This window comes from Podarcis muralis, chromosome 9 (assembly GCF_964188315.1).
Source record: "Podarcis muralis chromosome 9, rPodMur119.hap1.1, whole genome shotgun sequence".
In the NCBI taxonomy this organism is placed as follows: Eukaryota; Metazoa; Chordata; class Lepidosauria; order Squamata; family Lacertidae; genus Podarcis; species Podarcis muralis.
This window is the reverse complement of record NC_135663.1, coordinates 76842718-76868120: the sequence shown is the minus strand read 5'-3', so window position 1 is coordinate 76868120 and position 25403 is coordinate 76842718. Positions and strand designations below refer to the sequence as shown.

The 25403-nt window shown below is 48.1% G+C and overlaps 2 protein-coding genes across 3 annotated transcripts; both read left to right on the top strand.

Moving 5' to 3' along the window:
* Nucleotides 1-4218: 4218 nt before the first annotated feature.
* Nucleotides 4219-7557, top strand: LOC114604489 (actin-3-like). Of its 2 annotated transcripts, none has more exons than XM_028744618.2 (2): nucleotides 4219-4331; nucleotides 6045-7557. In XM_028744618.2, the coding sequence occupies exon 2, from the start codon at nucleotides 6056-6058 to the stop codon at nucleotides 7181-7183; it is 1128 nt and encodes a 375-aa protein (XP_028600451.2). In that variant the 5' UTR covers nucleotides 4219-4331; nucleotides 6045-6055; the 3' UTR covers nucleotides 7184-7557. The 2 variants fall into 2 exon arrangements, with proteins under 2 accessions (XP_028600451.2, XP_077790583.1); XM_077934457.1 differs by lacking the exon at nucleotides 4219-4331 and adding an exon at nucleotides 4446-4467.
* A 3514-nt stretch (nucleotides 7558-11071) lies between these two features.
* Nucleotides 11072-24913, top strand: UBL7 (ubiquitin like 7). Its single transcript, XM_028744295.2, has 11 exons — nucleotides 11072-11211; nucleotides 15119-15364; nucleotides 16215-16334; nucleotides 16567-16649; nucleotides 16799-16883; nucleotides 18627-18684; nucleotides 19212-19345; nucleotides 20350-20399; nucleotides 22358-22525; nucleotides 23136-23258; nucleotides 24292-24913. Exons 1-11 carry the CDS (start codon nucleotides 11148-11150, stop codon nucleotides 24427-24429), a joined length of 1269 nt encoding a protein of 422 aa, XP_028600128.2. The 5' UTR covers nucleotides 11072-11147; the 3' UTR covers nucleotides 24430-24913.
* The last annotated feature ends 490 nt before the right edge of the window (nucleotides 24914-25403 follow it).

The window sequence follows — 25403 nt, the reverse complement described above, 5'->3', positions numbered from 1 at the left end:
TATATCAGGACAAAGAAACCATGGCTTCTCTCTTTGCTGTTCTCGCAGAGAGAACACAAATGCAATACAGAGCGGATGTTCCGCTCACGAGACTCCAACAATCTGTGCTGGAATGCAAACAGACATGTGACATGTAACAATCCCACACATCTGCAGCGCGGGAGGAGTGGAATTCTCCAGGCACAGTGGTTGCCTGCAAGGGATTCCCACCCGGCGGGGTTGATGTTGCCAGCCTTCATGTCATATTTGCAAACATCTCTGACACAGAGTTGGTCTGCCAACGGGCCTGGTGCATGAAGCCAGCTCCCCGTAGAGCACATCCTTCGGGATCCTGCCATCTTCTGTTCTGTTGACATGACCAAGCCAGCATAGACATCGCTGAGACAGGAGTGTGAACATGCTGGGAACATACTGGGAATGAGCACATCTTTGTTTGAGACTCTGTCCTGCCATGTGATGCTCAAAATATTCCTGATGCAGCACATGTGGGCACCATTGAGGAGTCACTTCTGATGGTTGTAAGTTGCCCATGACTCACTTCCATAAAGCAGCGTCCTCAACACCCAAGCCTAGTAGACCTTCATCTTGGTATTGGCTGGACTAAATGGGTTATCAGCCTGATCCACAAAGCTCTTCTTACATTCTTAGGTTTTTTTGTTTTTTGTTTACTAAAACAACAAACCATTAATGCTCAAACACATGTTAGCCTGAACACAGAAGACACACCAACGGATCACAACCAACCAGTCTTCTCTTAAACATCCAGAGCCAGTGTAGTGTAGTGGTTAAGAGCGGTAGACTCGTAATCTGGGGAACCGGGTTCGCGTCTCCGCTGCTCCACATGCAGCTGCTGGGTGACCTTGGGCCAGTCACACTTCTCTGAAGTCTCTCAGCCCCACTCACCTCACAGAGTGTTGTGTGGGGGAGGAAGGGAAAGGAGAATGTTAGCTGCTTTGAGACTCCTTAGGGAAGTGATAAAGCGGGATATCAAATACAAACTCTTCTTCTTCTTCTTCTGTTGGCATCACGTTTTCCCATACCCTTTTGGAAAGGCGATTGCCATAGCTGCCTTACCACTACGCTTGTGCAGTTCGGCGTCAATGCAGAGATTGCTAGTTATGGTGGAACCCAGGGAGACAAAATAGTCTTGCCCCTCCCCAGTGCTGATGCATGGAGTGTTGGTGACTTCCTGCCCCAAGATAATTGTCTTCATCAGGCTGATTATCTCCTAATTTACACCTTCTTTGTTCTAATTAGCTGAATAGTCATATTTTTGCAAAGAAATTTCCCCTGATAGAATGCATTTAAATATATTCATTTAGGTATCTTTTCCTATATGTATTTTCACATATGCATTTACACGCACACATTGCCCGGGTATATGCATTTCTGTGTTGTTGTTGTTTAGTCGTTTAGTCGTGTCCGACTCTTCGTGACCCCATGGACCAGAGCACGCCAGGCACCTCTGTCCTCCACTACCTCCCGCAGTTTGGTCAAACTCATGCTGGTAACCTCGAAAACACTATCCAACCATCTCGTCCTCTGTCGCCCCCTTCTCCTTGTGCCCTCCATCTTTCCCAGCATCAGTGTCTTCTGCAGGGAGTCTTCTCTTCTCATGAGGTGGCCAAAGTACTGGAGCCTCAGCTTCACAATCTGTCCTTCCAGTGAGCACTCAGGGCTGATTTCCTTAAGAATGGATGCGTTTGATCTTCTTGCAGTCCATGGGACTCTCAAGAGTCTTCTCCAGCACCATAATTCAAAAGCATCAATTCTTCGGCGATCAGCCTTCTTTATGGTCCAGCTCTCACTTCCATACATCACTACTGGGAAAACCATGGCTTTAACTATACGGACCTTTGTTGGCAAGGTGACGTCTCTACTTCTCAAGATGCTGTCTAGGCCTGTCATTGCCCGTCTCCCAAGAGAAGCATTTCTCCCAAGAGAGCATTTTTGTACTTAACTGGAAAACTGTATTGCAAAATTTGTAGAAATGTCAACTTTGACGGCTGTGCTTCAGTTCACCTCTTGTTTTGGAAAGCGCAAATTAGCTGAGCTCACCATTTATTTATTTTTGTTAAAGATTTCTTGGTTTACAAAAGTATGTACAATGTCTCTTTTTTCAAGTTATGTTTTCTGCAGGTCAGTTTCAAGTTATGTTTTCTGCAGGTCAGTTTCATTTGTTGTGAGACAGTAGTGTTACATTAGTTTTTCTAATAAGGCTGTTTCCCATACTATTTGATACCATTGGTCTACGCTTACTCCTAACAGCTCTCTCCAGTACCTGGCTATGATGCTTCTGAGCTCTTTGTGATGTGAGTGGGCGTTATTATCTTAAAAGATGTTTAGTAGGTCCAGTTCTGGGGTGACTTCTAATACTTGCTTAGTTATTTTGCATTATTTCTTGCATGATTGATGTCCAGAAGAGTTGGATTTTAGGACATTCCCACCACATGTGGAGGTATGTGCCTGTGGAGGTGCACCCTCTCCAGCATTTTGGTGAGGTTCCTGGGCATATTAGTGCTAGTTTCTGTGGAGTTAGTTACCACCTGTTAGTGAGTTTCAGAGTGAGTTCTTTTCTTTTCACTGATACGGATTTAAAGGGAGGTTTAGACCACATTCTGGTCCATTGGGTGGGGTTGATCTCATAGCCTATGTCGCCCTCCCATTGTTTTTAGATTACGTCTAGGGGGCTTGTGGGATTTTGGAGTAGTATTTTGTATATTGTGGATACCATCCCATTACTGTGTCCCTTTGTTGTTAGGAGGTTTTTTTCCGAAGGTTGTCAAGGACCTAGTTGCTGCTGATTTCACTTCTGGATTGTTTAAGAGGGCATGTAATTGGTGGTGTGTTAGCCCAGGGCATTTGAGTGTCCCCTAGTTTGTCTTGTATTTCTTGTGTTGGTGTGGCTTTGTTATTTCTGTAGAAGTCTGCTAGGCTGTATAAGCCTTTGGTTGGCCAGGTTTTAAACTGGAGGTTTTGTGCTGCGTGGTGGAATAGTGGGAGAATTAGTGGGGATGGGGTTCGGAACAGTTTACCTACTTCTTCTTTTCCTGATTTAAGCATGGTCTGTGTGAACCTGTTTAGTGTTGTGGGGATTTTCCTTAGTTTGGGAGGAATCAGTATGCTGTGGTGCGGGTATTTTCAATTGTGTCCCTCTCCAGGTGTACCCATTGTTTTGTCTCATCTTCTAATATATATGGGATTATGTGGCATACTTGGTTGGTGATGTTATAGGCTTCTGTGTTGGGGATTCCCCATCCTCCTTCTGAGGAGGGGAGGTGCAGGTATTTGGGGCTTATTCTTGTTTTTTTTGTGTGAGAAGATAAATGAGTGTAATTTTTTCTGCCATTTGCGAAGTTGGGCTGGGGAAATCCAGATTGGGATCAGGAGGTTAATTTTGGGAGGCTGATCATTTTGATCATGGCTGTTTTGTCTGAGAGAGTGAAGTTGGTGTTCCATCCCTTCAGGTCTTTGTTGATTTGTCACCACAAGGGGTTGTAGTTGTGGAGGTATAATTTGTTGAGCTATCTGGTTATTTGTACCCCATGGTATCTGAACTTGGTGCGGCAAAGTTTTATCTTGGTGATGTTGGTGAATGAGGGGGTTGTTGAAGCACTTAGCCTCAGACTTGGCAAAATTTACCTGAAGACTCGACACCATTGCAAATGTGTTGAGCTCTCTGATTAGGGAGGTTGCTGTGTTTATGGGGTCTGGTGTTGTGACCATTAGGTCGTCTGCAAAGAGCCCTAATTTATAGGCTCTACCTTTTATTTCCACTAGCTGGGCTCACCATTAAATGCAAATGAATTTTTCCTCCATCCCTACTTCTAAACAGGTGTTAACAGCGATGCATCCTAAGCCCACCGTTTACTTGGCCTTTACAGAGGCACAATCTGGGACACGTTTCTGAGCAAAACCAATAATCCATCTCCAAAGATATGTGGGAGGCTGCATCAACTTTCCAGAGAGAGCTCGTAAAATCTGGCAACGGAAAGGAGATGTTGAATCAGCAAGACTTTTTTTCTTAAGCCACACCCATGAATTACTAGAATATGGCCAGAGATGCTTCAATCTGACCATATTTGGCCATATTGCAAAAAGATGCTCTTTGCCCTTTTGCTCTTTGCCCTGAAAAGCCACAGCAGGTGTATTTATGATACTTTTTAATTGCACACATGGTTTCCAATAAAACGTGTGTCAATAGAGAAGCAGAGATATAAGATCAAGGGCAGATTGGCCAGGAACAGGTAAGTGTGATGAGGAAGGAAAAGATTTTGTGATTACTGGGAGCATTGTGAGATTAACAGCAAAGGCAACTGCATCTCTCTCAGGTAAGTATGAAATGGGGCTCAGCACCCACGGTTTCTCTGCCTGATCCTTACCTGTTCTGTTTGTCTCCTCTCTTCTCTGTAGAATCACTGTAGAGTTGGAAGGGACCCACAAAGGTCATCTACTCTGCAATGCAACGTACGCAAAACACCAAATTGGCTAACCCGTCATGATTATTTATTTCATGCAAAGCCCCTTCAAGCAGCTCAGCCTGCCACACGCACCCCTACTTTGCTTTAATACAGTGGTACCTCGGGTTACATACGCTTCAGGTTACATACGCTTCAGGTTACACACTCCGCTAACCCAGAAATAGTGCTTCAGGTTAAGAACTTTGCTTCAGGATAAGAACAGAAATCGGGCTCCGGCAGCAGGAGGCCCCATTAGCTAAAGTGGTGCTTCAGGTTAAGAACAGTTTCAGGTTAAGTACGGACCTCTGGAACGAATTAAGTACTTAACCCGAGGTACCACTGTAATCACAACAACCTTGCAAGGTAAGTAACACTGAGAGACAGCGACTGCCTCCAAGTCACCCAGTGATTTGAACCCAGATCTTCCTGGTCCTGGGCCAACATAACATCTGGATCAGGAGAGGCTGTGAAAGACATGGACTGGCGTCTGGATGCAGTGGTGGACTGGGTGAGGGCCCATAAACTGTGCTTGACTCCTGGAGAGATGGGGGCTCTTTGGGTAGGTAGCTACCATGTTCAGGAAACGGGCAAGTTACCCGTTCTGGAGGGGTTGCATGCTATCTGAAGAGGCAGGTGCGCAGTTTGTGGGTACTTCTGGATACATCTTGGTCACTAGAGGCCCAGGTGTCCTGTGGCTGAGAAGGCCTTTTACCAGCTTTGTCTGGTTCACCAGCTATGGCTGTTCCCAGAGAGGGGTAGCCTAACCCCTGTAGGCCATGCCCTGGTAACATGAGGCACTCTTGTTAAAACAGCTGCACCGGCTGCCCAGCTACTGCTGAACAGAGTTCAGGCTCCTTGTGCTAATTTACAAAACCTTGAACCACTTGGGTCAGTGATCCTCAAGGTGCCTGAATCCTTATTTCCCAGCTTGATCACGGAGATCAGCTTCAGGAGCACCACTGGCTGAGGCTCACTTGATAACAGCAAGAACTCAAACCCTTAGTGCCACCAGCCCACTCCTGTGGAACTCTCTGCCACTAGACATCCAGCAGGTGTCTTCCATGCCAACTTTTGAAGACCTGCTCAAAGCACTCCTATTCTGCCAGGCCTATGTAGGCAGTTAAGGGTGCATTCCCCACAGAAGTCTACTGATGTTTGTTGTAAATTAGTTTAACTTACTTTTAACTTTTTAGGATTCTGTCGTTTTATAGTTTCAGATTGTTGTAAGCTGCTGTGATATATATGTATGGTACAACAGTACATAGATATCTATTATAAAAAAACCCATTACCAACAAAGCCACGAAATGGAGTGGCTATGGAAGGAGACCTTGAATTAGGCAGTTCTAGTGGCAGTTGGTTTGGGTCACTGATACAGCTCCTCCATGTGTCCTTCCTGTTCTCCAAAGATTGGCAGGGGAAAGGGATGGAAATGGAGAGTTGAACATGGGGTAAAGCAGTCTTAGATACTTGATAATTGTTTATATGCATACATTTCCTCCCTTGCAGTGAGTTCTGGAATATTCATAAACCAAAACATGAATATTATCTGGGGGGTAAACAACTCTTTGTTTATTTCCTGCAGACTTGCTCCAAATGGCTGAGAATGGGGCTGCCGCTCTGGTCATTGACAATGGCTCTACGACATGCAAAGCAGGTTTTTCAGGAGAGGACGCCCCCCGGGTGGTCTTCCCCATGGTTGTGGGGAGGCCCAGAGACCAAGATGCCATTGCAGGCTTAGGGCAGGACAGCTACGTGGGGGCTGAGGCACAGAGCAAGAGGGGCATTCTCACCCTGAAGTACCCCATCCAATATGGCATCGTCAGCAACTGGGATGACATGGAGAAGATCTGGCACCACACCTTCTACAACGAGTTGCGGGTGGCCCCCGAGGAGCACCCAGTCTTGCTCACAGAAACCCCCAATAACCTGAAGAACCACCGTGAGAAGATGACGCAGATCATGTTTGAGACTTTTAACACGCCAGCCATGTACGTGGCCATCCAGGCCGTGCTGTCGCTCTATGCTTCTGGCCGCATCACCGGGATTGTCATCGACTCTGGGGACAGCATGACCCAAACGGTGCCCATCTATGAGGGCTATGCCCTGCCCCTCACTCAAAGGCCCCTTCCCATTGCGGGCCATGACCTGACTGACTACCTCATGAAGATCCTGTCTGACAGGGGCTACAACTTCGTCACCGCAGCTGAGAGGGAGATAGTGCAGGACATCAAGGAGAAGCTCTGCTACGTGGCCCTGGACTTTGATCAGGAGATGGCCACGGCTGCCTCCTCCTCCTCCCTGGAGAAGAGTTATGAGCTGCCGGACGGGCAGGTGATCACCATTGGCAACGAGCGCTTCCGGTGCCCCGAGGCCCTCTTCCAGCCCGCCTTCCTGGGCTTGGAGTGGGCTGCTATCCATGAGGAAACCTACAACTGCATCATGAAATGCGATAAGGACATGCGCAATGTCTTGTCTGCCAACACGGTGCTCTCTGGTGGCAGCACCATGTATCCCGGCATTGCTGACCGGATGCAGAAGGAGATCACATCCCTTGCCCCCAGCACGATGAAGATCAAGATCATCGCCCCGCCAGAGCACAAATATTCGGTGTGGATCGGGGGCTCCATCCTGGCCTCTCTCTCCACCTTCCAGCAGATGTGGATCAGCAAGCAGGAGTACGATGAGTCTGGCCCATCCATCGTCCACCGCAAATGCTTCTAACAATCCAAGCAGCCAACCTCTTCTGGCCAAGTCAATATATATTGGGGCCTTGCTTTTAACTGTTGAATTCTGTCCTCTTGCAGGATATTTAGTATTTATCCAGTTCTTGATTTGGCTCCTGCATGGGACAACCTTTGTCCACCGCTTTGTCAAGGCTTGTCCACAGCTGCACTCATAATAATAATAATAATAATAATAATAATAATAAATTATTTATACCCCGCCCATCTGGCTGGGTTTCCCCAGCCACTCTGATTGTGTACCACCTTCGCCTTTTCTTTTTTCTGATTGATGTGGAGTTCAGTACTTTATTACTATCCATTTTCTCTGTCAAACAAAACAAGCCAATAAAGTCATACTAAATGAAGTAAAAATTGGTGTGCTTCTTGTAGTAAACGACTCTCTTGATAAACATTTGGAGAAAAAAAAGTGTGGCTTATATTTGGGTCAATATGGTAAATGGTCCTAAATACCACACATGGGAGGACAAGAATAGGTGCAGAGTTTGGGTGCTGCAGCAGACAAGGTCCTGTCTCTTATAGCCACGAGGCATATTCATTTATGTCATTTACATACCCTCCATCATTTCTCCGATGAAAACAGGAATGTCCTAAGGAAAAGCAGGACATTCCAGGATCAAATCAGAAACCGGCCCGACTTCTGTAAATCTGGAACTGTCCCTGGAAAATAGGGACACTTGGAGGGTCTGAAAATACCTGCACCAAATGAAGGAAAAGAAGCTGGCCTACGAAGCCCTTCCTATAGTTTTGAAAAAAAAGGTCACCAATCCACTTCAAATTACTAAACTGCAATGCTTCTTCAGCCAGCCATTTTTTAGGAATCATGGGGAATGTTTATTCCTTTCTTGTAAATGGAGCCTGACACTCGGAGAGTCTGCATTTATTCTACAGTGTTGGGATTCTTGCATTACAGGGAATTGGACTAGATGATCCACGGGGTCAGGGATGAATGTGCGTTCGAGTTGCGCTCCGCAGCAACCTGGAAGTAACAGAACGTGTTACTTCCAGGTTTCACCGCTCACGCAAGCGCAGATGCTCAAAATGACGTTACGCGCATGCGCGGAAGCAGCAAGATGTGTCGTCACGGCTTACATTGCGTTCAGGATGCGAATGGGGCTCTAGAACAGATCCTGTTCGCATCCCGAGGTACCACTGTACATCCTACCTTTCCTCCAAGGGGCTTAAGCTTGCATGCATGTTCTTCCCATTTTATCCTCACCACGTGTTGCCTCCTTTTTACCCTTGGGTTAGTCTGAGGGTGAGCAACTGGCTGTTCATAATAAGTTAATAAATAATAATAATAATAATAATAATAATACTTTTTATTTATACCCCGCCCTTCCCAGTTCAGAAAACCGGGCTCAGGGCGGCTAACAACAAATTTAAAACACTTAATTGATGCAACAAAAAACAGCATGAAATACAGTATAAAACATGAATGACAATAAATTCAGAATTCAAAAATCAATTTAGGGGGGAAATCCATCCAATAAACATTAGGTGATCACCAGGGCTAGCTGGCTAAATTGGTCCTATTTGGGCCAGCGAGGAGACCAGGGGAGAATTAGCTGTGGGACCCCAGAGCGGGTAATCTTCATAAAAAGGGGAGGGGGAGGGAAGGAAGGGGAAGAAAAGATCAGGCTAAGTTCAAATTGAAAGCCAGGCGGAATAGCTCTGTCTTACAGGCCCTGCGGAAGGAAATTAAATCCTGCAGGGCCCTGGTTTCATGGGACAAAGCATTCACCAGGTCGGAGCCATCACTGAGAAGGCCCTGGCCGTGATGGAGGACAATCTAACTTCCTTAGGGCCCAGGACCTCTAAACTATGGTTATTCATGGACCTTAAGGTCCTCTGTGGGGCAGACCAGGAGAGGCGGTCCCATAGATACGAGGGCCCTAAGCCACAAAGGGCTTTAAAGGTCAAGATCAGCACCTTAAACCTGACCTGATACTCCACTGGGAGTGAATATGCTCCCATGACAGGGACCCTGTGAGGAGCCTCGCATTCTGCACCCGCTGGAGTTTCTGGGACAGTTTCAAGGGCAGCCTTGAATTACAGTAGTCAAGCCTGGAGGTGACCGTCGCATGGATCACTGTGGCCAGATCAGGGCGGGAAAGGTAAGGGACTTAAAAGAGCTCTGCACTTAATTGTGTGTCAGGATTGGACCCTTCACCCACCCCTTTTTTTCGAGGTGCAAGTAGCATCTCTGTGACAGCAGTTGATGTGCCTTTCCTCTCGGGACAGGGGCATCTGGCGCTCCTCTTCTTCCGCTCTTTATGATGCGCCACCCATTGTGCCCCCAACTCTGTCAGCATTTTGTTACTCCACAGCCCAGCAGCAACCATTTTGTTGCTGTCCCCCGCGGAGCTTTCTTCAAAGTCCAGCTGCACCCCCGCCCCGTCCCCCGTGCTCCCTGGCCAGCCCGCTCTTGTCGGAACATGCAAACATGTGATGAAAGAGAGGAGGGGCTGCCACCCACCTTTCCGGGAGAGGGCAGGAAAAGAGGCTCCAGCCTAGGCTGAGGGAAGTGGGCCAGGGAGGGTGTTTGCCCCCAGCCTTGCCCACTCACTCTGCGAACCGGGCATCTGCAAGGCCGGGTGCTGGAGGGCAGTGAGCTGCCCCTGCGAATGGCACAAAGGCTGCCGCATTTGCAAAACAAGATGCATTTTATGCCAGTCATTGATTTGTAAAGACAATCCTTGTATGAGTCAAGACTTCGTCCGTTTTGGAGCTGCGCTGTATCTTTGTACAGGGGTACCTCTGGTGACGAATGGGATCTGTTCCGGAGGCCAGTTCACAACCTGAAAGGAATGCTCCCCGCGTCTGTGTGTGCACAGGTTGCGATTCACCGCTTCTGTGCATGCGTGTGACGTCATTTTGCGCATCTGCGCATGCGCGAGCGGCAAAACCCGGAAGTAACCCTTTCCGGTACCTCCGGGTCGCTGCAGGATGCAACCTGAAAACGCTCAACCTGAAGCAAACGTAACATGAGGTATGACTGTACTTCTTTTAATAATGCGATTTTTATTAAGAACAGGAAATCATGCAAATAATGGGAACTGGTCACCAGATATAATATGTTTGTGCCTTTGTCCTTCTAGGCTGTGGTGATTCATGGTTCTTTCTTTCTGTTATATGGTATAATCTCAGAGTTGGAAGGGAAACCCACTCGCCTGCAACTCAGGAAAGTTTGCGCACTTAAGATATAGAATAAGAGAACAAGAACATACAGTTAAAGAAGATTGGAAAATTTTTATTGAATATATGGGGGGAAAATGTGTACACTTGTTGGCAGCATTAAGATAAATTCAACAATTTAAATAAGTTTTGATGGATGTAATAACTGAATATTAAATAGTTTAGTTTATGTAAAATATGCAGGAATTTATGATATGCAAAATGAACCATGGAAAGAGAAGAATTTCACTGATATTTTAAGGATGTTTAAATGAGTATTCTAAATTGCAAAACAGAATAAAATTAATAAAAAATATATATATAAAAGGAAAGCTTGCACTCTTCCAACTCCTTTAAGCAATCACTAATGGCATTAAAAATAAAAGCAAAACTCAATTCAAGGACGAAAGGCGCTAGACCTCCAACTACCGTAACTGAGGAAGAGAAGCGCCTTAGAAACATCGCGCGCCCAGATTCTTTCAAAACTCACGGCAGCTCCGAATTCCCGCCGGCCTATTGGCCTCTCCTGGCACCCTCCTCTCTTCTGATTGGCTCGGGCGCTTAAACGTCACGACGCTGCTCTACCCCGATCCACGGGCTTCAAGTGTCTCCCCCCCAACCATCCGAGCTGGGACCGCCGCTCCCAGGATGCCCTGCGGATCGACTGACGAGGGGGCGGGGCTTACCGTCGCTCCTCCTCTTCCCTCTCCGGCCGCCCAGGCGAGAGACGCGAGGCCGCTTCCTCCGCGCGGACTCCACTCCCCAGCATGCCTCGCGCGGGGTCAGGGAAGCGCTTCCGGCTGGAGGAGACCGTCGGCTGTAAACATCCCGGTAGGCAGAGCAAGGAGGGGGGATTTTGTAGGAAAATGGGCGTCTGTTGTTGCTGCTGTTCTTTACGGCATATATATATAATGATTTTCAGTTATATACATTTCAGTAGCTTTACAATCATTCTAACATCTCAAAACTCGACTTCCTTCCTCCTCTTTCTGTGGGTCCTTAAATTTATTTTTTTTACATTTCCTGCATATTCTAAATTAACTTATTCTTTTATTCATCTACTTTAGATATATGCTCTTATAAAACTGCAGATTATTACTATTGATTGATTGACTGAATTTATTTACTGCCCTGTACCCAGAGGTCTTAGGGCGGTTCACAGAAAAGATCACAATATGTAAAATCAAAATCAAAATCAAAACAATAACTCAATAACACCCCTCCAAAAAAGAGCCACATTTTAAAAGAGTATAGGCTGTCAATCAGGTCAACCAAAGGCCTGGTTAAAAAGGAACGTTTTTGCCTGGCACCTAAAGATGTATAACGAATCCTGCCAATGACCATATCTGTTTACAGTTTGTAAATATTCAACAAACCATTTCTATTCTTTTATAAAAAGTTTGTTATCTTGATTTCTTATTTTTCTGGTAAGTTTCACCATTTCTGCATATTCCAAAAGTTTTTGTATCCATTTTTCTTTTGTCGGGACTTCTTTCCATTTTGGGGCAAGTAACATTCTTGCCACTGAAGTCACATACATGAATAAATTTCTATACTGTTTAGGTAGTTCTACCCCTATAATTCTCAAAAGGAAAGCTTCTGGTTATTTTAAACATCTTTTTCAATAGAAATGTAGATCATTTCCCAGTAAGCTTTAACCTTACTACAAGATAAATATGCTTTTTCTCTTTGCATTTCCAACACTTATTTGATTTTGATTTATACATTATTGACTATTTACTCAGTGTTAAAAAGGTACCCCTGCCCGTATGGGCCAGTCGTGTCCGACTCTAGGGTTGTCCGTTCATCTCACTTAAGAAGCTGGGAGCCAGCGCTGTCCAGAGACACTTCTGGGTCACGTGGCCAGCGTGACGAAGCTGCTCTGGCGAGCCAGCACCAGCGCAGCACATGGAAACGCCGTTTACCTTCCCGCTATAAAGCGGTACCTATTTATCTACTTGCACTTAGGGGTGCTTTTGAACTGCTAGGTGGGCAGGAGCTGGGACCGAAAGATGGGAGCTCACCCCACCGCGGGGATTCGAACCGCTGACCATACGATCGGCAAGTCCTAGGCACTGAGGTTTTACCCACAGCGCCACCCGCGTCCCAGTACAGCGCCACCCGCGCTACTCAGTGTTTGATACCATCTATATAACATTTTCATGTAGTTTTCTCTTAAACCATAGTATGCTGTAAATTCCATAAATTCTATTGCAGCCTAACAGTATGGCCCCTCTGGAATTTGCCACACGCAAATACACACACACATACACATGAATTTGTAAATCTATCTGTGCTTGGCTATCCGGAGCTGAAATACATGGCATTTCACACACCCTTTCAAACTCATGTATTTGGAAAGGATCCCTAACTTGGCAGAGAGAGAGAGAAGACCTGAAGTACAGGACGAAACTGTATCCATACAGGACATAGCATTAAAATGAAATTGAAATAGGAGACAGTCCTGTATTATACAAGACAAGTGGCAACCCTAGGCAACTAAAGCACTGCAGTTATGTGGTTCCTTTGGGAAGAGCCGTAGCCCATTGCTAGAGCACATGCTTTGTAAGCCGATGGTCACAGATTTAATCCCTAGCAACTTCAATAGGGCTGAGAGAGACCCGTGCCTGAAACACTAATTTCTGAACACCCCTAACTGTAGCTAGTAGTGAGGCATAGAATAATAGAACTTTAGATTGATAGGAACCCTGAGGGTCATCTAGTCGAACCCCCTGCAATGCAGGAATCTCAATTAAAGCATACCTGAACATCTAACCTCTGCTTAGAAACCTCCAAGGAAGGAAAGCCAACCACCTTCTGAGATGGTCCATTTCACAGTCAAACAGCTCTTACCCTCAGAAAGTTCTTCCTGAACTTCCTTATTGTTAGAAAGTTCTTCTTGATGATTAGTTGGAATCTCCTTTCTTGTAACGCTGTAGGGTTTGAGTCCTACCCTACAGAGCAGGAGAGAATAAGCATGCTCCCTCTTCCATGTGACAGCCCCAACTCCCTCAACTGCTCCCCAGAAGGCTTGGTTTCCAGATACTTGACCATCTTGGTTACCTTCCTTTACACCCATTCCAGTTGACTCATGTGAAGCTTGTGGTCTCCTAAGACCCCTCGATCCACTTGACATGTATTACTGGCAAGCCAAGTTCCCCCACCTTATACTTGTGCAGTTGGTTCTTGCTGCCTAAGTGCTGAACCTGACATTTGTCCCTACTTAAATTCATTTTGTTAGTTTGGGCCCAGTTCTCCAAACTATTAAGGTCATTCTGTTTTCTGTGGCATTAGCTACCCCTCCCAGTTTGGTGTCACCTGCAAATCAGTTACCATATTTTTCGCCCTATAGGGCGCACCGGCCCATAGGGCACACCTAGTTTTGGGGGAGGGGAAATAAAGAAAAAAAAATCTCCCCCGGCTCCCCCCCCCCTGGCTTGCGGATATCTGTCCAAAGCCCGGGGCGCGCTCTGCTGTGCTCCACTGCACTCCCCAGGTTTCGGGCTGCAGGCTGCTGTCCGCAAGCCTTGGGAGCCCGGCGGGAAGTCGCGCCGGGCTCCCAAGGCTTGCGGAGAGCTTCCGGAAGCCTGGAGAGTGAGAGGGGTCGGTGCGCACCAACCCCTCTCGCTCTCCAGGCTTCAGCGAAAGCCTGCATTCGCCCCATAGGACGCACACACATTTCCCCTTCATTTTTGGAGGGGGGAAAGTGCGTCCTATAGGGCGAAAAATACAGTAAGCATCCCTCAATTCCTTCATCCACACTGTTTATAAAGATGTTGAACAACAACGGGCCCAAGGCAAAACTCTGCAATAACCCATTTGTCCCTTTTTTCCAGGAACCCTTTGTGAGCACTCTTTGGGTTCCGTCAATCAACCAGCTACAAATCCACCTAAAAGTAACTTCATCCAGCCCACAGTTTACCAGATTATTCGCAAAAATATGGGCGACTTTGCTAAAAGATTTACAGAAATCAAGATACACAACGTCCACAGTATTCCCATGATCCACCAATCTTGTAACTATCCAAAAAAAGCAGAGAGATTTTTCTGGCATGACTTGTTTTTGAGAAACCCATGCTAGGTCTTAGTAATCACAGCATCCTTTTCTAAGTCTCATAGACCAAGTTGGGCACTACTTTCCTTTTGGGTGAAGACAGAGGCAAAGTAGTTGTTGAGCAGTTCTGCCTTCTCTCCGTCCCCCAATAGCATTTCTCGGTCATCTTCACAGAGAGGGCCTGCATCTTGCTTTTTCTTCCTCTTGCTTTGAAAGTAGCCAGAGAAACCTTTTAAAATTATTTTTAACCTCTCTTGCAAGCCTGAGCTTATTCTGAACCCCTGTCTGACCTCCCAGCAGCTGGGTGTGCTGTGAGGTCTGCAACTGCTGTCCTTGCTCCTCTGGCCTAGAATTGATGTCCAAGGTGAGGGCATGGAATCAGTTTTGCTGCTCAGGTGATACAGTTTGCACCCAACCAGTGCTAAGGGCAGTTGGGAGGGAGGTTACACCACGGTTAGTGGTGCCCCTCGGAGGAGACATCCCTTACGTGGAAGGGCTGTAGCGTAGTGGCAGAGGACCTGCTTTGCATGCAGAAAGTCCCACGGTCAACCCCTGGCATCTCCAGATAGGCAAACCCCTGCCTGAAACCCTGGGGAGCTGCTGCCAGGCAGTGTAGGCAGTACTGAACTCAATGAGCCCATGGTCTGACTCAGTAAAAGGCAGCTCCCTGTGTTCCTTTTACAGATTCCACTTGGAGCTCAGATTGGGGCCTCACCGGACCAAGTCCTCCCAGGGAATCAGACGCCATGGCTCTCTCTGAGTGCTACATCGCAGTCAAGCTGGCAGATCAGCCGCTGGCTCCCAAGTCCATTTTGCGCCTGCCAGAAACGGAGCTGGGCGAGTGGCCCTTGGGGGGCTGCAGCATCTCCTACCTGAAGCAGCTCATCACAGGGAAGCTGCAGGAGTCTGTCCCCGACCCAGAACTCATTGGTGAGCTGCTGTTCTTAACTGCCTGCCATATTATCATCATCACCATCATCAGAACTCAAGGTCATGAAATGCCCTGGCCACACCTGCACCGCACATTTAAAGCTGTGTCATGGCTTCCCCCAGAGAATGCTGGGAAATGTAGTTTCTTCAGGGTGCTGAAAGTTGATCAGAAATCTGCACCCCATTCCTTTCACAGAGCTACAGTTCCTGGAGTTCCAGGGAAGAAGAATCCAGGTCTCTCAGAGACAAGGCTAACCACTCTGTTTCGTGCAGGTGTAGCCATTGTTGAACGCCAGCTCCCACCATCCCTGACCACTGGTCATGGTTGCTGTTGCTGATGGGCATTGGACTCCAACAACGAGGCCAAATCCAAGGTGTTACTATAAAGCACTTAGCAACTTGGGACCAGTGTGCCCATCTCCTTGCCCTGCATGTGCCCATTCAACAGCTTTGATTGGTGGAATTCACCCTATTACAGGCGCCACATAAGACCCACTCCACATTTGTAAGAACTCGATCCTTTAGTGTGGCAGCACCTAAACTCTGGAACTCCCTGCCTATTGATCTCAAGCAGGCACCTTCACTGTATTCCTTTTGGTGTCTGCTAAAATGTTCTTGTAAATTGTAAATTGATCTTGATCTTAGGTTTTACCTTTTTGCAAAGCGCTTTCGGGGGTTTTTCTTTTTACAGTCAACCAGTGTATTAATTTTTATGAAACAAACAGTCAGACATCTGGAGGGGGGCACCATGTTGTCCAGCTCTGGTTCAGAAAATGGTGCTGGTACCTCCCCGGCCCACAAGCCCAGCTTTTTCACGTGTGCCATGCTGCACTGCCTGCCTGCCTTTCAGATCTGATCTACTGTGGGCGGAAGCTGCGGGATGACCAGACACTTGAATTCTATGGCATCCAGTCCGGCTCCACAGTCCACGTCCTCCGAAAGTCCTGGCCAGAGCCAGAACAGAAGCCAGGTAAGCCAGGATGGGACCAACCACTTTGGGAACCACTGGTCCGGTGCATGAAGGCCAAGATGTCCCTGCATCATCAAGTCCCTGCTCTGTGTCCCCTTCTGGCACCTCAGACAGTGGAATTGCAGAATATGCTAGACCCTTGTCTCATAGATGCCTGCTGCTGCTGCTGTCGCCTTTTGATAACTGATTCCACCAAGCGTCTGATCTCTTGCTCTCCCCCTCTTCCCCCCAGAGCCAGTGGACAAAGCTGCCGCAGTCCGGGAGTTCCGGGTCCTGCACACCGCTCTGCACAGCAGCCCTGTCTTCAGGGATTCGGTGAGCATATCTGATGCTGCCCCTCCTGGGCCCACTGCGCCCCTTTCGCAGGGAAGTGGGAAGCGTCGATACATTGCAGCTTCTGTTCTCAAAGGCAGCTTGTGGCTTTCTCTGTCAGCCTTGCTGATTTCTCTGTGTCCCCCACGCAGGTCTTCAAGATGCTGGGGAACAAGGAGTCGCTCGATCAGATCATTGTTGCTACCCCTGGCCTCAGCAGCGACCCAGTCGCTTTGGGTAGGTAGGCTTGGTGTGTAGGCAAAGACACTGCCATTCTGCGTTTATCTCAGGCTGTCATACCTGAGCTGGCAAAAGTTTGACACTTAGGATTTAACTGTGTGAGGTCAACCCGTCTTGTCTTCTTCAAACCCCTCCTACCACCCACTGCAGGTACCAGAAGCATTGCAATCAGACCTGCCTTCCGTCTTTCTGGATACTGCCTTCAATTCCCCTTATCATCCAGTTTTCTGACCACCTCCCCAAACCAGGTGGTCAGTCAGCATGCCCACTGAGCATGCTCAGTCCACATTGGGCTGGCTTTTTATGGGGTTCTCCCCGCCAAAATGGACTTATGCATACCCTGGGGTTCCTCTGAGTCTTCTTGGACTTCCCCCTTGTTCAAGAGTGGTGCCAATTTGGTGGGTGATGGCAAAGTAAGTGACAGGGCTCTCCCTCTGTAGACTGGAAATAGAGGGGGTGATGATTAGATGGAGCCCTTGAATACAAGTTCAGGGAGGGGGGCCGGGACCAGTGGGGGTACACCAATGGACCCATTTGGGAAGTAGGATTTTGGAAAAGGAGGACTTTTGATTTGATCCAGGAGTGTTTCTGCTGTATCCTCAGAGGTTAGACGGCCATCTGCTGCGGATTCTTTAGCTGTGATTCCTGCATTGCAGGGAGTTGTACTAGATGACTCTGCAGTTCTATCATTCAGTGCTCTAATCCTCAGTACTTTCAGCTGTAAGGAAGTCCTTGTGGTTTCAGTGGATCTTCTTTCCAAGTAAATGTGCTTGGGGCTGCAGCAAAATGTTGTTGCACTACCCCTACCCCTAGGAAAACACTAAATTAATGAGATTTCCAATCATATTTGGCTTCCTGACTGATAGGATTGATTGCTTCATGCCAAGTCAGTTTAGGTCTGTTTTGCTTACAGCCTTCAGGTTTGCACTTTTTAAGGCAGGGTTTTCCTCTGCAGTTTCAGACAGGGCTCACAGATGGTGTTCGAAACTCCCATTGTTCTAGGCGTATTTTGCAACAGAGAATTTCATTAGTGTTAGTAGTTTCTGAGCTGTGACCATGGCATTGCAGGTTAAAACTGCAGAGTGGAAGGAAAGGAGGACCTTCTGCCTCCCCACTTTCAGTTACTCACTGAAGTCTGGAGAAGAGACTCTCTTAAGAATATTAGAGGGGTGGGCAGGGGGAGGACTAGACCACGTGAAAAATGAACATAATATTTTAGCTGCAGTTCATTCATTTTCGGCTTTGAATTCTTGTTATAAAAAAGTGTGCCTAGACATTCCATTGTTGCACCCATAACCTAGGTTCATGGTGCCATTTAGCTCCTAGCTTTCATATACAGTGGTACCTTGGTTTACAGACGCTTCAGGTCATGTGTTTTTGGGTTGCGCACCGCGCCAAACCCGGAAGTACCGGAACGGGTTACTTCCGGGTTTTGACACATGCGCAGAAGTGCAACCTGTGCATGCACAGATGCGGCACTGTGGGTTGCGAATGCTGTGGGTTGCGAACATGCCTCCCGCACGGATCACGTTCGCAACCTGAGGTTCCACTGTATCAGTTTCTAACACTGCTCACATATTCCTGTGCACCACCCTGAGATCTTCTGAAGTATATACCGGTAAGTTTTCTTCTGAAGTATATAAATTCTGCAGTATGTAAATTCAATAATAATAATATTTCTTGGTGGATAGGATGTTGCAGATTTTTCTTGTTGATTACAATAATTTTGTTGTCTGACAGGTGTCTTGCAGGATAAGGATCTTTTCTCTGTCTTTGCTGACCCGAATATGTTGGACACGTAAGTTTTTGTTTAAGCATCATAGACCTGAGTCCTGGTGTCCTCCTGAGTCACTCCGGAGAGAGATTTTCACAGACAAAACAGATTTCCTGTCAAACTTCAAATCTTTTGCCCCTGCCCCTGAAAAAAAGGGTAAAGGTTTTTGTGGTGCTGATTTTTTTGTAGTTGGCACCTATTTCCCTATGTGAAGGCATCTCAACCAGTTCTGAGTTACTGAACCATTTTGTTTCTGAATTGGTGAGTTCAAATTGATGAACTTGGACTGGAACTGAAGACAAACCTTGCAAAGTTTTAGGAAGAACGTTAGAATTTTTTTAATATCACAAGCTGTTGGGCAGCAGAAAAGGCTGCTACGGAAGGAGGCAACTTTATTTGGTTAGAATTTTTTGTTAAGTCTGGATGGCCTACCTATCAGGGCTGTTGTAGGAGCTAGTTTCTGCCATGGGTGGGGCCAGGGTAGATGTCCTTGGAGGGTCCTGTGGCTGTTGGGCCTCCCCCAGCTTACCTGTTCTTGCCACTCTTTCTAGGCTCATCCCATCCCACCCTGCCTTGGTGAATGCCATTATCTTGGTTCTCCACTCCGTGGCCAGCAGCACCCCCTTGCCTACGGGAGAGACCTCCTCGCGCAGCATGCCTTCCAGCTCCTACCGGGACATGCCAGGTGAGCGAGGCACTCCCGCTTGGGGCACAGATCTCTGAGGGGCTGAGAAGCAAATGTAATAATAACAATAATAATACCTTTATTGTCAATGAACAACCTGTGTACAATGAAATTAACCGAGCCTCACCCTCCACCCCACAAACACTCAATCTCATTGCACTCTGTGTGCTTGTCGCACAACACACCAAGCCTGAAAGTCAGTTGCACTATATTATTTTCTGTTCAGCAACCTAACAGCCCACGGATAGAAACTATTTTTTAGCCTGTTGGTACAACTAACTATACTTCTGTATCCCCTGCCTGAGGGTAGAAGATTAAAGAGGTTCTGGTCGGGGTGTGAATCGTCCCTGAGAATTTTTCTCGCTCTCCTAAGGCATCGATCCCTTACGGGCTCAGGGGACAGCCCATGATATCATGTGTTGTGTTCACCACCCTCTGTAAAGACTTTCTGTCCGTGGCTATCAAGCCAATGTACCACACTGTGATACAATATGAGAGGACACTTTCTATTGTGGACCGGTAGAAGGAGGTCATCAATTGTTGTTTAAAATTGTTCTTTCACAAGACCCTGTGGAAATGGAGTCTCTGTTGGGCCTTCCTAACCACCTGAGTTATATTGTTTTTCCAAGAGAGGTCTTCACTAAGGTAAACTCCCAGGAATTTAAAGGAAGAGACTCTCTCCACACAACCCCCCTGATATACAACGGGGCTAGTTCCCCTCACTTCCTCCAAAAGTCCAACACCATCTCCTTTGTCTTGCTAATATTTAGGTGCAAGTTATTCTCTAGGCACCATGTAGATACTTTTTGAACCTTCCCCCTGTACGCTGATTCGTCTTCACCTGTAATTAGACCCATTATGGTAGTATCAAATGTAGTGCATTTCTGATGTTTTGTAATTCTAAAATGGGGAGTTCGCACATCAGAATTTGTGCCGTCGGTATTGAATGGTACCTGAGTTTGAGGAGAACCCTTTGCTTCCCTCTGGTCTCTTTTCTTGGGCAGGTGGCTTCCTGTTTGAAGGTCTCTCTGATGATGAAGACGATTTCCATCAGGTAATGTTGAAAAGACCCGAGAGTTGCGTTGGGTGTCCCTGTGAAGGACACAAGGCCAAAGGACCATCCAGTCCTGCCTCCTCTTCTGTTAGAATTCCTGCTCCATGATTGCAGTCCTGGGATTTATGTCTATCACATGACGGTGCATGTTTGACTCCACAGAGTGGCAAGTGATGGAGACAGGATGTTTGTGCTACTGTGTTCCGTGAAGTGGGACTATTGTCCTTTGTTCTTTTTTTACTGCCTGATGCTAGAAAGAGAGGGAGCCATGTTGCAGTGCTCTGTGTGTGTGTTTATATGTAAATAAAGTAGATTAGCCAAAATGCTGAGTTGCTGAGGTCTGTTACACAACTGTGAAGACTCTGCGGATCCCTAAGTGTGCCAGTGTCTGTTGACATCGGTCGCTGTGATGTTCGGGCTGAAGAAAGCTTTTGAAGCTCCTGAACGATCGACCAGGAGAGAGGGAACATGCCAGTAGGGCATGTGTCTCTGCCAGCGTCCTACTCTAGTGTAGGCTGACATGTGGGAAACTACAGGGCCAACAAGATGCCTCTTCTGACAAGCCCACCCGCAGGACAGGAGGGCGACTGTACTCAACCCAATTGTGCTGGCCATCAACTGACATTTGGAAGCATACGGCCTCTGTTACCAGAGTTCAGCACACAGTTGCCCTGGCAAATAGCCATTGGTAGCCTTATGTGTCAAAATTGTTCAAAAAGCTGCTCACGTTAGCAGCAATGCTTACCTCTTACAGCAAATTCAGTAGTTTCACTCTGCTTGGAGGGCTTCCTAGTGTTTCATTTCGTTTTGAATTGCTCACAATTGGGTTTCATTGGATGGTCCTGAGTTATAGGATTGTGAGAGAGGGAGAAAAGCTTTCTGCACCATGCCTAATATTATGCCTTGATCATGTCCCCTCTCCTTACCTTATAGTTCAAAAAGTTGAAATATGTCATCTATTAATGAATATGCAGCAAGACCACACATTGCCTTGAAAAATATGTTGGGATTGAATTTAATATGACTTGTAAGCTTTGGGAGGGAGCTGTCTGTTTTTTATATTTTGGAGCGCCTTTTGAATATTAAGTGCTACTTAGATTTTTCAGCACTGAATGGGAATCTCTCAGAGCGAAAACATACGCCCCCGACTCTCAAGTTCTTGAGCTGCCTTGTTCAAAACACAGCCTATACCACCGAATACCAGGTGCTTGGGGTAAAAACAGCCTTCTTGGTGGGCTTCCCAGGGGCTTCAGGTCTGATCCAGAAGGGCCTTTCTTATGCTGGGCAGTTGGCAGGAGCTCTGTATCGACTGGATTTGCCAGGATGCAACTGAATTGCACTCAAAAATAGCAAGAGTCTAGAAGCTGATTCCTCCTGTTGTTTGCATCGTGAGAGAAGTGAAGTAGGAGCAGAATGAACGTTAGAATAGCCCTGCAGAATCAGGCCAATGGCCCACCCAGTCAAGCATGCTGTCCTCACTGTGGCCCACCCGATGTCTCTGCGGGAAGCTCACAAGCAGGATCCGGGCACAAGAGCCTCTCCCCTTCCAGCAACTGGTATTCAGAACCATTTACGGCTCCCAACAGTGGAGGCAGAGTGACTCGGAGCCACTGATAGCCCTCTCTGCCATGAATTTCTCTTAAGTGCGCTGAGTGCTTGCTAGCTCATCCTGATGTGCGAATGCAGCCAGTCTATGAAGTCATCCACAGATCTCCCGGAACTCTGCGGTATTTCCTTTCTAGAGAGGAAGCAGGTGTCTCTGTGTCAGGCAGAGACTCCTCTAGTGGGGATTCTGAATGTTCCCAACTGGTTCAGAAATGGAATCACTCTTTCAAAAACGGAACCCGGAGGCCCCGCTCCTGGTCTCTGCTCGCTTGGGTTGGGGAGTCAGCTGTGCAGTTGAAAGAAACCTTTTTGTGCAAGCAGTAAGCAGCAGCCTTTCCTCTTTGCTCTTGCAGAGCACAAGGACCACACCTTCCAGCAGCACCTCCGGGTCCCGCCCGGCGTCCCTTGGCTACACTGGGGCAGCCGGCCCCCGGCCCATCACCCAGAGCGAACTGGCGACGGCCCTGGCTCTGGCCAGCACCCCTGAGAGCAGCTCCCACACTCCGACCCCCGGGACGCAGGTAAAAGGGAAGCATGGGGTGCGGCTGGATGCTGCTGGGCACCTTCCAGAGGCATTCCTGGGGGTTGGACTAGATGACCTTGGGAGGGCCTTCCAACTAGGATTCTATGGTATTAAAAAGACCTGGGGTGCAGGCCCCTTTTTGTGCCCATGCTGTATACACACATGTGCTTCTGTGCCAAGGGTGAGGGGTTTATTCTCCAGCTGAGGGCCACATTCCCCTCATCGACAACGTGCTGGAGGCCAGGGGTGGGAGGGGCTTGGCAGAAGAAGCCCTGGGGCTTGGGCCCTGTGGGCCACCTCCTTACAGTGCCCTCTGGGACACAAAGCACTGCCTTAGCAGTACAGGAGCTTCGGAGGGGAATATTCTGCTCCCCCTGCGACAGGGATGAGGCAGCTGTGGCCCTCCAGGGGTTATTGGTGGCCTCCAGCTCCCATTCACCCTGACCATTGACTTTGATGGCCCTGGTTGCTGGGCTGGGAGTCCAATATCGCCACAAGTTTCTTCACCCCTGTGGTAAAGTGACCTATAGTGGGAAATCCTCCATTCCCTTCTATGTACCAAAAGCATCTTCTTCTCCTTCTTCTTCTTCCTCCTCTTCCTTTCCTAGGGGCATTCTTCAGGCACGTCTCCGATGTCCTCCAGCGTCCAGTCAGGAACGCCCATCACCAATGACCTCTTCAGCCAGGCCTTGCAGCACGCCTTGCAGGCTTCCGGGCAGCCAAACCTTCAGGTCCGTAACCTTCAGGCGCACCTGCCCACCCCAGTGGCTCATTCGGCTTGGCCGATGCATTCCTTGCTTTTGTGGCCTGGGCAGCGCACTGCGCCCACAAGCCACTTTTACAACGAGGGCTCCTTTGGGGGAAAGAGTGGGGTGGAAATGTAATTAATAAATCAATCAACCTGGTGACATTACATCCTCTTTAACCACCCTACGCAAGATGGGTTAGGCTCAGGGCTAGCAACTTGCCCAATTTCTTTATCTCTCCCCTACTCTGTCTCCCCTGCTTGAAGCTAATTCAAGTGAGCATTTAGTTTCATGACAACCCAGCAGAGCCAGGGAAGCCAAGCCCGAGGCTGCCTGAGGTGATTGCAGGAAGACCTGGATTTGCCCTGGGGATTTCCTGTGAGTTAAGCCTAGTGTTCTGCAGCCTCCATGTGCCCCCTCCTTCTCCCTGAGCAGCTTTATGAAGTGGATCAGGTAGACGATTATCTTGATTGATTGATTGATTAAGGTCCCAGGGCAGGTTATAGCATTAAACACAACATTTAAAACAACTTGCAACCATAAAATTAAGGTGGGTCCTAAAAACATACACCTTGAGTATTCAAAGCCAGGGATACAGCTGTGTCTTCAGAATCCACCGGAAGCTGTGCAATAAAGGTGCCAGGCACAGGTTTGGAGAAAGTCGTTCCACAGCTTGGGCCATCACGGAGAAGGCCCTCTCCCCTTGTCCCCCATCCCTGCAGGCAGAGGAACTGCCAAGAGGGCCTCCTCTGCTGATTTCAGCACCCACCCAAAAGTGCCTGTAATGGAAGGAGGTGGCCTCAGGTATTTGGGGCCTGGGTCATTTAGGGCTTTCAAACATTCACCTTGAATTGGGCCTGGGAATGAACTGGCAACCACCGACTTGCTGAAGAGCACCGTGCCAACTTCTGCAGCCCTGGCTCTGGTTCTCTCCCACTGCCCCTCCAAATCCAGCCATCCCACTTGACTGTGTTGGGACTTGGGCTAACTCTGCTCCTTCCCTCTCTTCCGCCTACAGAGCCAGTGGCAGCTGCAGCTGCAGCAGTTGCGGGACATGGGCATCCACGACGACGAGCTGAGCCTCCGAGCCCTCCAGGCCACTGGGGGGGATATCCAGGCCGCTCTGGAGCTCATATTTGCTGGAGGAGCCCCCTAATGTCTCTGCATGCTTACCTGCGTGCCTCTGACGGAGAGGCCTTGGACCCTGGGAGGTTATTCTATTGCGCTTGATCCCTGCACCCACTGAGCCCGTCCTCAGGCACCCGGCACCCACCCTTGCCCTGTACTCCATCCACGCTGCACTGGGCCATCCCAGAATCTCCCCCACCCTCCACTTTTCCTTGTCTGAAGAAAAGCCTTTTTAAGGCAGAGGGGCTAATGGGCAGCAACAAGGCAGAAGCTCTGACTTTGGGATGGATTGTGATGAACCAGCAGCTGCTTCCAGGGCTGGGTGAAAAGACTCTGCACCCCAGACAGCTGGGTGCCCATGTTCCCCTGTGGGAAGAAGATCGGGCACTGCCCTCTCTGAAGGGATCCTCCATCGTTCTGAATAACTTGCATGCTTTTTCCTCCTGTGTTCATGACTCTTGTCTAGTCTGTATGACTCTCAGGCACCTTAATTAAAGCTGCCCTTCTCCCAACAGCCTGTGCTTCTGTTGTCCATTAAGGTTTTGAGCCTCTGCTGCCCAGCTGACAGCCACCTAGTTCTCTCATGAAGCAGGGGTGGGCATCCAGCAAAGCTGAATGTTGGAAGATTTAGGGCAGCTTAAAAATGGGACTTTTTTGTGGAGTGGACAGTTAAGACCTGGAACTGGCTCTCCCAAGAGGCAGGGCTGGCCACCTGACAGCTTTAGAAGAGGACTGGACAAATTCATGGAGGAGAGGGGGATCGATGGCTTCTAGCCCCCATGGCTATGCTGTGCCTCCACGGTCAGAGGCAGCAATGCTTCTGAATGCCAGTTGCTGGAAACCACAGGAGGGGAGAGGGTTGCTCTTGTGCTTGAATCCTGCTTGCAAGCTTCCCGCAGGCACCTGGTTGTCCACTGTGAGAACAGGAGGTTGGGCCAGATGGGTCATTGGCCTCATCCAGCAGGACCTTCTGGTGTTCTTATGGGAGGACAGAAGGCAGAT